The sequence below is a fragment of the Falco biarmicus genome, chromosome 6 (genome assembly GCF_023638135.1).
Source record: "Falco biarmicus isolate bFalBia1 chromosome 6, bFalBia1.pri, whole genome shotgun sequence".
In the NCBI taxonomy this organism is placed as follows: domain Eukaryota; kingdom Metazoa; phylum Chordata; class Aves; order Falconiformes; family Falconidae; genus Falco; species Falco biarmicus.
This window is the reverse complement of record NC_079293.1, coordinates 47,547,180-47,559,959: the sequence shown is the minus strand read 5'-3', so window position 1 is coordinate 47,559,959 and position 12,780 is coordinate 47,547,180. Positions and strand designations below refer to the sequence as shown.

Sequence of the window (12,780 nt, the reverse complement as noted above, 5' to 3'; positions counted from 1 at the left end):
TATATCAAACAATTAGGCTTTCCATAACACACAAACAACTATTAGACGAATCAAACTTACGTGTTGGAACAACTGGTGGGACAACAGGTGGCGGGACAACAGGTGGTGGAACCACAGGAGGAACTGGGGGAGGCATATAACCTATATGGGAAAAAATGACAAATTATTACAAGAGAAGCAAATAAAGTTTTGCAGTAAAAGATTGTCTGCATTATTGATCGTGAAAAGCTGCATCATGAAGACTAGCAAAAACCAAATATATGGGAAAAGGCAACAGTGGTTACTGTTTTTAAAGTATCTGTTTTGCAGATGATCTGCACGTGCACCTTCAAAAGTAATTTCTGCCAGCAATATCCAAAGAAAAAAATTAAAGAGTTGCAAAAATTTCCAAAAGAAAGGAGATTATTCTTAAGGATTTTTAATCCTTCATTTTTATCAAAGTTTAAAAAATGATAAAATCTGGTGTAATTCCTATTCTTCACAGAATACACTGGTAAAAATAATATTTAGACATAAGTAATTTTAATCTAGTATCATATTTAAGATTCAAAGATCAACTGGCTTAATCAGTAACCAGCAGCTGATGGAAAACTACACAAAGCAAAATGGATGCAGAAGAATGCATTAGGTATACTCATTATATCCTCAACTTCATTTTTACTAACTTACCTGGCGGTGGCTGTGAAGGGTTGAAACTCGCTCGCAAGAAGGGTGGAGGAGGAATTGCACTATAACCAGGAGGAGGGACAGACATTGTGACAGGAAATGCAGGTGGAACCAAGCTAACAGCAGGCACAGCTGGAGCTACTGGAATCTTATTTCATGGAAAGAAAAAACAAGCAACTTCAATATTTAATGATATTCAATGAGGAATTGAAAAAAGGATAAATTGACTCAACTGTAACTCATGTTAAGCACTAAATGTACCAAAGGCTTTGTATATATTCTGAACACCCTGAAGAATTAGACTGCTTTCTGCAACGGTACCTACACTACAGCTAAACAAGAACACTGGAAGAATCCTATGCTATCTTTTCTTTGTCTAAAAAAGATCAGGAAAATACACAGTTAAACATTATACTTATTCAAGAATAAAAATTCACCTATGGCATAGAGGTGAAAGCAGAAAGGGAGAGAGAGAAAAGGAAGGAAAATGTAGATAGCGTGGCAATTTGAGAGCACTTCAAAAACAGTGATTCTGTTCTATTCAGAAAAAATTACTTATTTTACAACAGTAGTGGAAAGCCAACTTAGTGTATGTAATTATAAGGCTAATAATCCTGACAAAATCCTGGAAATTACTGTTTCTCAAATGCCTGAGCTACATGTTTCAATATAGTGCAGTGTAATTACAAGTAATAAGCAGCAATATTAAATATATAAAAGCAATATATATTTAAATATATACCGATCCCAGTATATACTAGGAGATAGTTGAAACGAAGACTCAAGACAATTTTGTGAAAAAAGCTCAAAATTCAATGCAAGCTAATGCAAACGTTAACTTTTCACAGTAATTTTGCGTCAGCTCAAGTACTGGAAATACCTACACATGTTAGGAAGGATAACACTAGTAATATGAATACATACAACACTGTATTGAGCAACTGCTTCTCATTTTACAATTTCACATGATCATTATAAAAAGGGTTAAAGAGTCTGGAAAAAAGGATTTGTATTTATACCTGATAAACATGTGCAGTGTAGTATACTAACAAAATTACACTGTATTCTTCTACACTTCCACAATAGCTTGTTACTGATGGGATGTTAATAAAAATTGTTTTAGCAGAATGAAAAAAAAATACAGCAGATAATCAAAGAATATATGCAGTAATTCATGAGAGAATGCAACAGCACACTACTTCAGCAATTAGGCCATTTAAAGATGAGACTGTCCTTATGAAATCCTACCCCAAAATTACTGAGAAAGTATTTAAATATATTGTCAAAGCTGATATGGGGAAAAGTGCGTCAGTAGAGATGCAACAAGCACAAGTGAAAAAAAGATTACTGCATTGCTGAGCTTACAGAAAGATGCTTTGTTTTTTAAGCAACTTGCTTTATGGAAACTCATTTTAATTTCTCCTTAAGAAACTAACAGGCCAGTGTGTAACTCTCTCTCTCTCTTTTTTTTTTTTTTTTTCTGGTTTGTTGGTTTGTTTTTACCACTGCTGTCTTCAACACTTAAGCTGTACACAAGTGTGTACACAAGTGTGGGATATGTTGGGCATGAAACTGATGATTTAGCTCAACCACAGCAACTGAATCTACTCTAAAATATTTCAGAGATAAACACACATGGACATAGGACTTAAGTGTTTTTTTTTTTTTATTTAAGTACTTCAACACAGCATTAAAGTTTACCTGTATTGAATAAAAACCTTCCCCTCCAGTTCTGTGAGGTTTTTGCAAACTCAGACCAATACAAACCTGCAGCATAGTGACTGGTTGCGTATAAGCTTCTGTCTGTGTTGTAATAACTGTATTCTTATCAACTGCAGCACTCTGTGTAGTCTGAATATTTTCTTTAGCTGCTTCTGAGCTTCTGGCCGTTTCCCATTCTTCAAAAAAAAAAAAAGTATATATTTAATATAAAAAGATAATTCATATGTTCATTTTTGTTTAAATACTAAAAAGTCCTCTTCTTTTTTAAACAATAAATTTTAATCTGGTATCTATACAGATTCGTTACAAATAACCCCTAAACTTACTAGGAAAAGAAGCAAATGTAATAATTTATTATTATATATTTTAAAGAACGAAAAGTATCTTTTATAACCTGTAATACTCTGCTTAATTATACCTGTATACAAACTGTTTTGTCAAAACTTGCCAAGTGTTTTCACCTCTCATTCTGTTAATAACTTGACATATAGAGTATGTTACAGTTTTCTAAAAACTGCTGCTGTTAACATATTTGTGTTATCAGCTGGCTACTGTAGAATGACAAGAGAACCCTCGTGCTAAACAAACCTCCCCCCAATCCTCATTTTTTCCTTCTGCCACATCCTCAGAAAATTTTGTATTTCAAGTATAACATACTGAATGTATTTCAGTAATGTTACATGTTTTAATTTTTCTGTCATTTATATTCAATTTTTACTCAAAACAAGAGTGCATTTTGACCTGAAAAATTATTGTCGCTATTACAAAAGTCTAATCACCTCAGTCTTCAGTTTACTTCAGTATAGTCCAGTGATTTGGTGCTAGATCTATCTCAAGAACACACAGTGCTCAGTCTCTTACAAATACAACGAACCTCTCAATTGGGTCTCACAATAAGGTCTAACATAACTTGCTTTCCTGTCTCTTCGACTTCATAGAGGAAATACCTTAAGGTTCAGATAAGCTGTGCCTATTTGGACAAGTTCCAACTCTAACTTTAGTCTTATACCTGAATATAAGACTTTTCGCAATCACAAGCAGATCATAACATCTATATAAATCAATATTCTATATACTTGGAAACGAGTGCACAGAAAATTCATAACTTTTAAAAAATGCTATCCTTTATTAGCTTGCTTAAATTCATTCCCCTTTGTCACTAATTCCTCATTGGCATGACAATCAACTAATTACTCATCTACAAAGATATTCTAATTTCATTATTACCATGTCATTTATATTGTAAACAAGCAGCCAGTAAAATTTATGTTACATTTAAAAGGGCATTTATTATCCAAACAATAAACTTTCTGAGGATTTGCAATTACCAAAATAAACATATTTTCTAACTATCAGAATCATGTTAATGTCCATACCTGTATTTACTGTTTCTTGGTCAATCATGCCACCTTCAGCAAAGCCTTCCAAATCGTCCAATTTTACTTTCTCCCAAGGAATATATGAAACTCCCAGATCCACATCCCAGAATTGCTTGTATTCTGTTTTCACACCTTTATTCAAAGCCCAGGCAATCTGAAAATAAAACCCAACCAGATAATCCGGCTAAATCATATAACCTCCCAACAGAGTATTTCAGATCATTTCTTTCATGTTTCTGTCGTTGCAGATCAATCTTCAGAGTCTCTTTATTAGAATTTTAACAAGGTTTTAATTTCAAATGAACCTGTAGGAAGTTTACTTGACCTGTGCAACAGATATGTGGAAGGTTAACTACATCAAAAAGCTTGAATCTTCTACATTAATCCTAACATATATATGCGGAAATTAAAAATACACTATTTCAAGGTCTCATCAATCAAAGAAAGCAGAAAACCCCACAGCATTTAATCTTATACTTAAGTCTGTAAGAATACTGTCAAATTTAATATTAAGTGATCCACACAGTCAGGTCCAGGAGGTCGTTTACAGTCTTGTACTCTTATCCCCAGCACATACATAAAATGTTCTCCATGTATTTCTTAAGTATCAAGTAATTAATTTCATTTTACTATCCTACATATCGCCTGGTAAAAGCTGCATTTTACATGGAGAGGAAAGAAAATTCACACCTTACCGCTTCACTCTTCTTGCCATATTGTACGTTTGAATGAACCGTTGCTAAATGACAAATCATCATACTAAAATTGTACTGTATTTGGAATGGACAGCATCCTTAGATTAAAACCAATTTACCTTAATAATTTTAGATCCAATTTTATAGGACCCAGAACTAAGTTTCTGAAGAGCACGATACGCATCTTGTCGATGAACCATACAGACATAAGCACAACCTCTTGGGGGAATCATCTATGGATAAAAACAAATAGTATTAGAAAGTAAGAAAACCATTACCTCAGATTATGTAACTACACTAAGTGAATACTAATACTAAAAAAGGAAAGGTTTACACCGTGAACAATCATTACCTTAATTAACAATATTAAAAATGGAAAGGTTTACACCATAAACAATGATTACTTTAATCAACAATATTAAAAATTTTGAGCATCAGCAAAACTTAAGAGTGATATTGGCAGGGTACTTCAGTTACAACATTTCCAAGAAGCAGCCGGAAGCTAAAGAATGGGTGCTAAAAGTTACATGAAAGATTTGAACAACATTGAGCAGGCAAGAACCGGGAGCTGTACTATGACAACTTCAGAAAAGCAGAGGCTGCTACCTCTTCTTAAGATCCCAATTCACTGCAAGTTGAGCAACAGCCTTTCACAAAGGCACAAACTTATTAATTATAAGTATCTTGCATTTTTGAAGGGTAGAGTCCTCATTCCCAAAGTGTAATTTCCACTAGCTTTGATGTTTTATTTAGGAAGGAAAAGTATGATGTGGCATGTAACCTTTGAAAGTCTGCAAATCATGTATGACAAACTCTTATTTTAGTTTTAGTCACAAATATAGGTGTGCTTTTATGTTGTTTGGGACCACAAAGTAATACAACAAACCAAAATACTTAAGATGACAGATTTTAACGCAGTTCTTAGAAAAATATATTTAAGATACACAACAATGTTACCCTAGGTACTTTAAGTTTTGTGGAATGCATAGGATTAACTATTTACAAATGGTTTGCCTCTGAAACATAAGAGGTACTGGGATATCATGGTTGTTAGATTACTTTCCTTTGGGCTTTCTTAATTGCTAGTCCCTGCAAATCAAAAAAAGTCTTAAATAACAGGCGATGGGGGGGGTGGGGGGCCTGACTTGGGAAGCTTTTTATAAGATTCTGTAACGACACAAAAACTATTCCTTATTAATTATATACTTGAATTTATTAACATGATAAAAAAAGAGTAAAAATATTATCTGAAATGAATGAAATTGCATGAGAAGCACTTCAAAACTGCTGGAGCAAGAGACAAAAATCCAAATTTCTCTCAGGTTGGTATGTTACTTTAGAAGAAAAATACTTTCTCTTGAAGTTACATCATAGGCCACACTGAAGTATGACTCTAAACAACTAAATCTAAATTACCCCAAATCATAAGAAATGTATCTCTAAATGATAAACATATCTTTAATTGCCACATTTTAGAATAAACACTTGTTTACAGTACAATTTCTTCTCTTCTAAATGTTTTGTCCACACTGATTTAATTTAAGAAACCCTCTGTATGGAATGTAACCAAGAACAATGTGGATACACATCAGTTAGTGTCCAAAAGTCCAAGGAAAAAAGATACTTTCCCCATGCCATATCACAAAAAGATAAAAGACGTAACTTCATTTGTTAAGACCTTGGTTTAAAAAACTGTGTCAATGGTTAGTACTTGGGAAAAGCCATTTTACCATGAAGTGTACTGCCTGTAGTGCTTCAAAAGACAGGACATCAAAACCAACGAGCAAATACCACAGCCACAGGTTTTAAACGGTGATAAAACAAAACAGTCTCCTAAATACAAAGGAATTCAGTGGCATAAGCGTGTTTAAGTTGCTAGTCTGTAATCCCTGAAAATGTATGGTAACATTCTTACTTACATTAATTGACTCTATTTGTCCAAATTCTTCAAACAAATTAGTTAAATCTTGCTGTGTAGCCTTCTTGTCTACTTGACCTACCCAAAGAGTAGTACTGCAAACTGTCAAGAAATACAGCAATGTCAAACAAAATACTAGACTGTTAGCTTATAAAATATTCTATAGCACGGATATAAAAGGTTTTACAACTACACAGAAATCACTGATCAAAAAGCAAAAATAGTAAGTCTATTACTTACTTTATAGAGATCAAGTACATTGACAAAAATGTTAAAGGGTTAAAAGATACCGAACAGACATTCAGTACAAGTGTTCATTCTTCTTGTTTTGTTTGCTTTTAAACAATAGTTGTTTTAAAAGAAATGAAAAAATAAAAAATTATCTAAATTATTAGCTACAGGAAACCACAGTAGAAATTACTCGGGGAGGAAAAAAAAATAATTTCTATTCCACATTCCATAAAAAACACAGCTCTAGGATTTAAAGTCAATTTTAACAAAGTAAGATTAAGTTCTAACTGGCTAGAATGTATTACAGAAGGAACTTAATTGCAGTATTATGCACTGCATTTTCACCTGAAAGAAATGGAAACTATACTTTTACTTCACCTTGGGGAACATCCCAGAAAGACGAAGCTGGCTGAGGCTCACAATTGAATTGAGGATGTCCATGATACTCCTGACTTGCCAATTTCACAAGCCCAGATCCCTACAATTGATCTCCCAAATGCCTACCTCCACCCCCCTTGCCAAACACACTCACTGACATGTGAGCTAAAACTTCCTTCTCCAACTCGTCTCCTAGATATTACCCAATCTATGTGTGCAAATTCTGACAAACTCACAGCAGTTATTTCCACCTAACACAGTGTAATCTAAACCAGCAAGAGATTAGACCAATATTGGTGGTTTTCCTCAAATACCTTACTACCCTGAATAACTCACCCAGGATCTTAAAGGACCTAAGGTAGAACAAAACCAGACAACCTGGATCTCTTGGGCTTGCACTAACCTGAACGAAGGAAACATTCTTTCTCGATCATCCTCTTGATACATCACGCATCCTCCCTGTACTAATAATCTTGGTGCATCAAACTGGAAACCAGTGCTGTGCATTCCTCTCTCAACTGCCATTTTCAGTTACAGCAGTACTCAGCAGTACTGAAAAAGACTAGCCGTAAGTTTTCTCTTGGACAAAAACTTGTTCCTTACATGCTTGTAGATGGCCCTTTTTTCCTCATTGTGTTAAGCTTTATGAAATGACTCTTCAGACCTCAGCAAGTGGTAACAGTTGCTGTCACTGAACAAATTTCATGACGTAGAAAGCCTGTAGGGTGAATTACCTGTTTATTTATTTATCCCCCAACAAAGTTTCCACACTTCACTTAGCCTTCTTAACATCTTCTTTCCATGAGCCAAGTCATTTCATAGGACCTCAACTCCTGCTGCTGTTCATCAGATTTCTTAACATCCTTGCCTCCCAGCTCCCAACTATACTGATTACACCTCCCTGCTTTGCAGACTGCTGGGAGAAATCTACACCATAAAACTGATCTGCTGCTTTCCACGTGAAAAGCCAGAGAATTAAAAAAATATATACACCTAAACTGTAGTACAGTCCTGAGTTTGAAACCACCTTGGAATGATGTAAAATATTAATGTGAAGAGAACTGAAAGCTCTTTCCTTTGCAGAAATGAATTTTGAACTGCTTGTCAGATAGATAATATAGTTTAAGACACAAACACAAAACTACATCAGAAACTGTGTGTATCTAAACAAAGTTAAATTCTGGAACAGAAGTTTGTTACAAAAATAAAATAAGTACAATTATGCATCCCAAGATCCTCCTAAAAGCAGCAATGGGATATACCGATACAGTAGCAGATGACTACACCCAGTTTCACTGCTCCCAGTGCTTATCTCAAAATACATTCCCTCTGATTTAAAGCGACTGTGTGGAGAACATTCTCCTTCTCCCTACTACCTTCCTCCTTTTTAGTAAGTAAATTCTCTGTAGAAATGACAGCAGCACACAGCAGCACCGTGCAGAAGCTGAAGTTCACTTGGTTTCTGGATACCTTCTTACAATACAACCATTATAGGCTGTCTTATGGCAGCGCATTCCACCTGATTTTGCTCTACGTTCCTGCGAAGAGCTATTTAAAAAGCACTCTAAAGGTTTAACAAAACTGGCCTCTGAGATACTCCAAGTCTCCAAAGTGTGTACCACATACTTAAGTGTCTTGTCAGTGTACTGATTTTCAGATCAAGCGCTTATCTTCAGATGCCCCACAGAAGACAGTGTGCAGATAATATAAATAGAAAGCAGGTTGTAACTTAAGGACAGCCCCTGCTATTCTCTGTTCAGAAGTAAAATCACTGGTGCGACAGTATGAGTAAAATCATCAGTAGAACAGTATGATACTTGCTTTCCTCCAAGATAAAATTATGTACCTAAGTTGTAAAAAACATCAGAAATGAAATATAGAAAAGAATATAGTTACTGTTTTGTAACAGTATCCAAGCTAAATCTTGTTCTTTCAACGAAAAACAAAGCCTTTTTTCCTTTAACACTACAGTATTAAAACAGTAAGCAGCTGCCACTTACCACTTAGTGTTTTTGAGCGTATAGGAGGCAATCCTTTTTTCTGACGTTCTTTTTCCCTTTCCCTAGCCCTTCTTTCACTAGAATATGACCGAGATGACTTTCTCTTCCTTTCTCTTGATCTCGAGCGTGAACGTTTTCTGTGTTTACGCTTACGAGAACCAGACCGTGATCTAGACCTTCGTTTTCTTGGAGACCTACAAAAATACTTAATTTCAGTATGCTGAGTTAAAAAAAAAAATAAATCTGATTTAGTTGTCTTTTAACTACAAACTTTAAGCATGATACAGACACTTCTGTTACCTTCACTCAGACTGCTTAAGGAGATAAACTTCATGCCATTAGTGTGAGGAACAGAACATACACCTTGAGTTTAAAACAAAATAAAACACATTTTGAATGTTCTGTAACACTATCTATTTTTCTGGCACAGAAAACGTGTCCAGATGGTTATTTTTGTTACCTGAACAAGTATTAAAAAACTCTGAAGTAAATTATAGATATGCAAAATGAACTGTCATACAGCAAGTCTGCATCTCACACACAAATGTTACATGAACACTTTTTTTCATTGTCAAAAACTGCTCATGAAAATTCTGGAAAATACAAAACTGAGAATGATAATCACAAATTACAACTTTGTTTCAGAAAATCTTCAATTACTTAATACAAGTTAATTATGAAACCTTGAACGAGATCTTGAACGAGTTCTTGATCTTGAGCGAACAGCTGATTTTTTTTCTTCTTGTTCAAAAATCTCTTCTTCAGGAACATCCTGTCCTTCATCTATATCCATGTCCTGAGATCAGACATAATAGATGTTCAATAACATTTAGTAAGTATACTCACAAATACATAAACTAGACGAAAGCGTATAACCATATTACTCATTTTGAGATTATCCTAATACATGTTTTCCTTTCAACTTCTGCAATCACATTTAAGAGTTTCACCTGTTGTTGAATATCCATTGAATCATCCACATTTGTTTCCACTTCTAAAAACTGCTGTTGACTACTCCCTTGTGATGGTGATGCAGAGTGCTCTGAACCAAAATTTCCTTCTTGATTCTCCTCAGGGCTTGCCTAAATAACAAATAATACCATAAAAAGCCTCAATTCAAAATGCTTACTGTCTCAAAATGTAACAGTACATGAAACAACTATGTATCTTAAAATATATTTCAAATATATCTGAAAAACTATTTATCAGGTTTCTCTTATTTTCCCACTTCCCATTAGTTTGAAAGCTGAATCCATTTTATTCCATTTTTTGTATCATCCTTAAATGCAAAACCTTTGAAATAGTTAATATTCCTGACTATACAAAAATGACTATATATTTGCTAATTCAAAAAAAAAACAGAGTACACTTTGTTGCTCAGTTTGGCTGGCTGAGAGGATCCAATTCACACAGTTAAGAAGGAACCTTGGGTTGTCTCAAGCATCAGTTATGAATTAATAATTTCTCAAGAAATATGTGACACTATTCTTTAGCTCAGATTCTTCAACAGAATAAGACATTTATTAGCCAAGAATTAAAGCCTGGTAGGGGAAGTTAAAATTATCTGCAATCTCTATTCTGTCCTCTTGATGGTTCTGCAGCAGCAGCTTGCACACTGCTCGCTTTCCACACAGGAGCATAATCACTTCAGTGCTCACCACCTTTCTGACAGCTAGGAAAAAACTTTTTCCCCCATTTAAAGAGCGGAACAACCAAAGCACAGTCAGTCTGTAACTCAGCTAAAGGTTACTCCTTCCTAAGAGAAGCAAAACATAAACCCCGCACATTAGTGGGTTGGTTTTTTTCCTGCTTTAAGTACTTCTTCCACTTACCCCATTTACTCTGAAAACTTCTGTTAGATGATCAGTTAATGACAAAGACCTTCATTGTAAGAGAACTGTCAGTAACAAGACAATTTTTTGTCCTGGAGTATGATTTTTTTATCAGTGGAGAACACAATTATTATGACAGCCACAAGATGGAGTTCTTACTTTTGGAGGCTGCTGCTGCTCAAGAAGCTGTTGTCTGAGATGTTCTAAATTTTGTTGCTGTAGCTGTTCAGCTAGTTGGTGAAAAAGTGAGTTGTTCACAGATTCTGGCACTAAAGGTCTAAAATGAAATTATTTAAATTAGAAAAATGTAACAGTTTTTCCTCTTGGTTTAAACAGTTGGTAAACGGGTCTTCACAACCACTTCAAGTTTAAATAAACAATGTAAAATAATGAAGACAATTGTAGCTAGTTTGACCTTCTGTTATCATTATCGCATTAATGCTATCAATATAACTAACAAACCAAAGAATGTGCTAACCTCAAGATCAAGTCAACAAAACTTTTGGCACACAGACTTATATTAAATATTTTTAAAATATGTATGTTTCAGTAATTTTGTAAAGTGTCTTTTCTCTTCCTACTATTTTAATATGCTCTGAAAGAAACAACATTTTTCTTACTATTTAATCCTAATATTCAACTAATGTCAGGCAAATGTTAGCATTTTCCATAGAAACATAACTTGATCTTACAGTTGGGAAGTGGGAGTTTCCTTTTTAGGCTCTTCATTTTGTTCAGATTCTTCCCCAAAGTCAAACCTGTCCATCAGCTTCTAGGAGAAAGCAAAATAAGCATTACTGAGTACTCCTTATACGTCTCTCTATGTATTTACTTCTCAAAAGAAAAAGGCTCTTACTTCTCAACTTAAAAAAAAAAAATAAAAATTTTGGCAATTAACCTGAATAGAAAATTAAATGTCATACCACTATTGCAACATTGCATACAGCTAATGCAACACTGAATGCATCAAATGCTGAATTTTGTTCATGGCTTTCTTGAGCTCTGGCTGCTGTTACAAGTACAACCACATGTTTTTTCCATAATAAATAACAGTTAGTTTGGAGTAAGGCTTAAATAAAGATTAATTTTAGGTAATAGTTCCTTTAATTAGGAGAAATTACTACGAAGAGGCCAACTATTCAATCATTTGGCAAACTGCTCTGCTCATATCAAGAGAAGGCCTACAGCTTTCTTACTTCACAAAGAATTGCTGTATTTTCACACACACATGCCATTTAGACAACATGAATTCCTTCAAATACACTGCTCCTTCAAAACAACTTCTCACACAGTCTGCAAAAAAAAAATAATCAAAGCTAGCAGTTATCATGTAAGAGGAATAAGCCTCTAGGTGGATAAAAAGAAAGGTATCTGACAGGGAAAAAGAAAAACTTGGATAAACTTCTTGTTTTAACTGTAAGAATGTCTATGCTGTAGTTCTGCTGAACCAAAAAAAGTTTGTTTTCTTTATTAATTTTTAAACAGCCCAGAAGCATTTCAGTAGCATTTTACTTTCTTGAAAACAAAACAAAGAACAAGCATGAAGAAACAGAACAAACGTTATTAGTCACTGAGTAACTATTAATTGATAGAGCAGTGCTATCAAACCCGTGTCCATGCATATTTATACCTTTGATTTTTTCTGAAAAAGTAGACTTAATGCTGTACTGAAAACTGCCATAACTTCTTCTCAAACCCTGATCTCAGAAGAAAAAACCAAGAGGATGAGAACACGGGACAGTCACTTCAAAATACCAAGGCAATAATGTCTTTGGTGGCCCATTTTCTTTCTCAGAATGTTCTACTTACTCTCAATTACTGGAGTCCAGCAAGAACAAAGCATAAGTAACTAAGAGACTGATCAATCATGAATTTTTAGAATTATTTTCCCAATGAAATAACCAAATATACATGAAAGCAGGACTGAATCTATCTCTGAGAAAACATAACAGAAATACA

At 34.4% G+C, this 12,780-nt stretch overlaps 1 protein-coding gene across 9 annotated transcripts in view; it reads right to left on the bottom strand.

Annotated features, from left to right (window-relative positions):
• SCAF8 (SR-related CTD associated factor 8) overlaps positions 1-12,780 on the bottom strand; it is a 167,185-nt gene that overhangs the window by 112,668 nt on the left and 41,737 nt on the right. For 6 of the 9 annotated variants that reach the window (XM_056343283.1, XM_056343282.1, XM_056343278.1 and 3 more), the window contains 11 exons: positions 11,514-11,593; positions 10,981-11,098; positions 9,940-10,071; positions 9,673-9,785; positions 8,990-9,183; positions 6,382-6,482; positions 4,582-4,695; positions 3,765-3,921; positions 2,434-2,564; positions 670-814; positions 61-141 (listed from right to left, as the gene is read on the bottom strand). In XM_056343283.1, the coding sequence (XP_056199258.1) occupies positions 61-141; positions 670-814; positions 2,434-2,564; positions 3,765-3,921; positions 4,582-4,695; positions 6,382-6,482; positions 8,990-9,183; positions 9,673-9,785; positions 9,940-10,071; positions 10,981-11,098; positions 11,514-11,593 (1,366 nt within the window). Of the gene's footprint in view, positions 1-60; positions 142-669; positions 815-2,433; positions 2,565-3,764; positions 3,922-4,581; positions 4,696-6,381; positions 6,483-8,989; positions 9,184-9,672; positions 9,786-9,939; positions 10,072-10,980; positions 11,099-11,513; positions 11,594-12,017; positions 12,773-12,780 lie in introns of those variants that run through there. The other 3 variants (XM_056343284.1, XM_056343288.1, XM_056343289.1) reach the window with 2 other exon arrangements.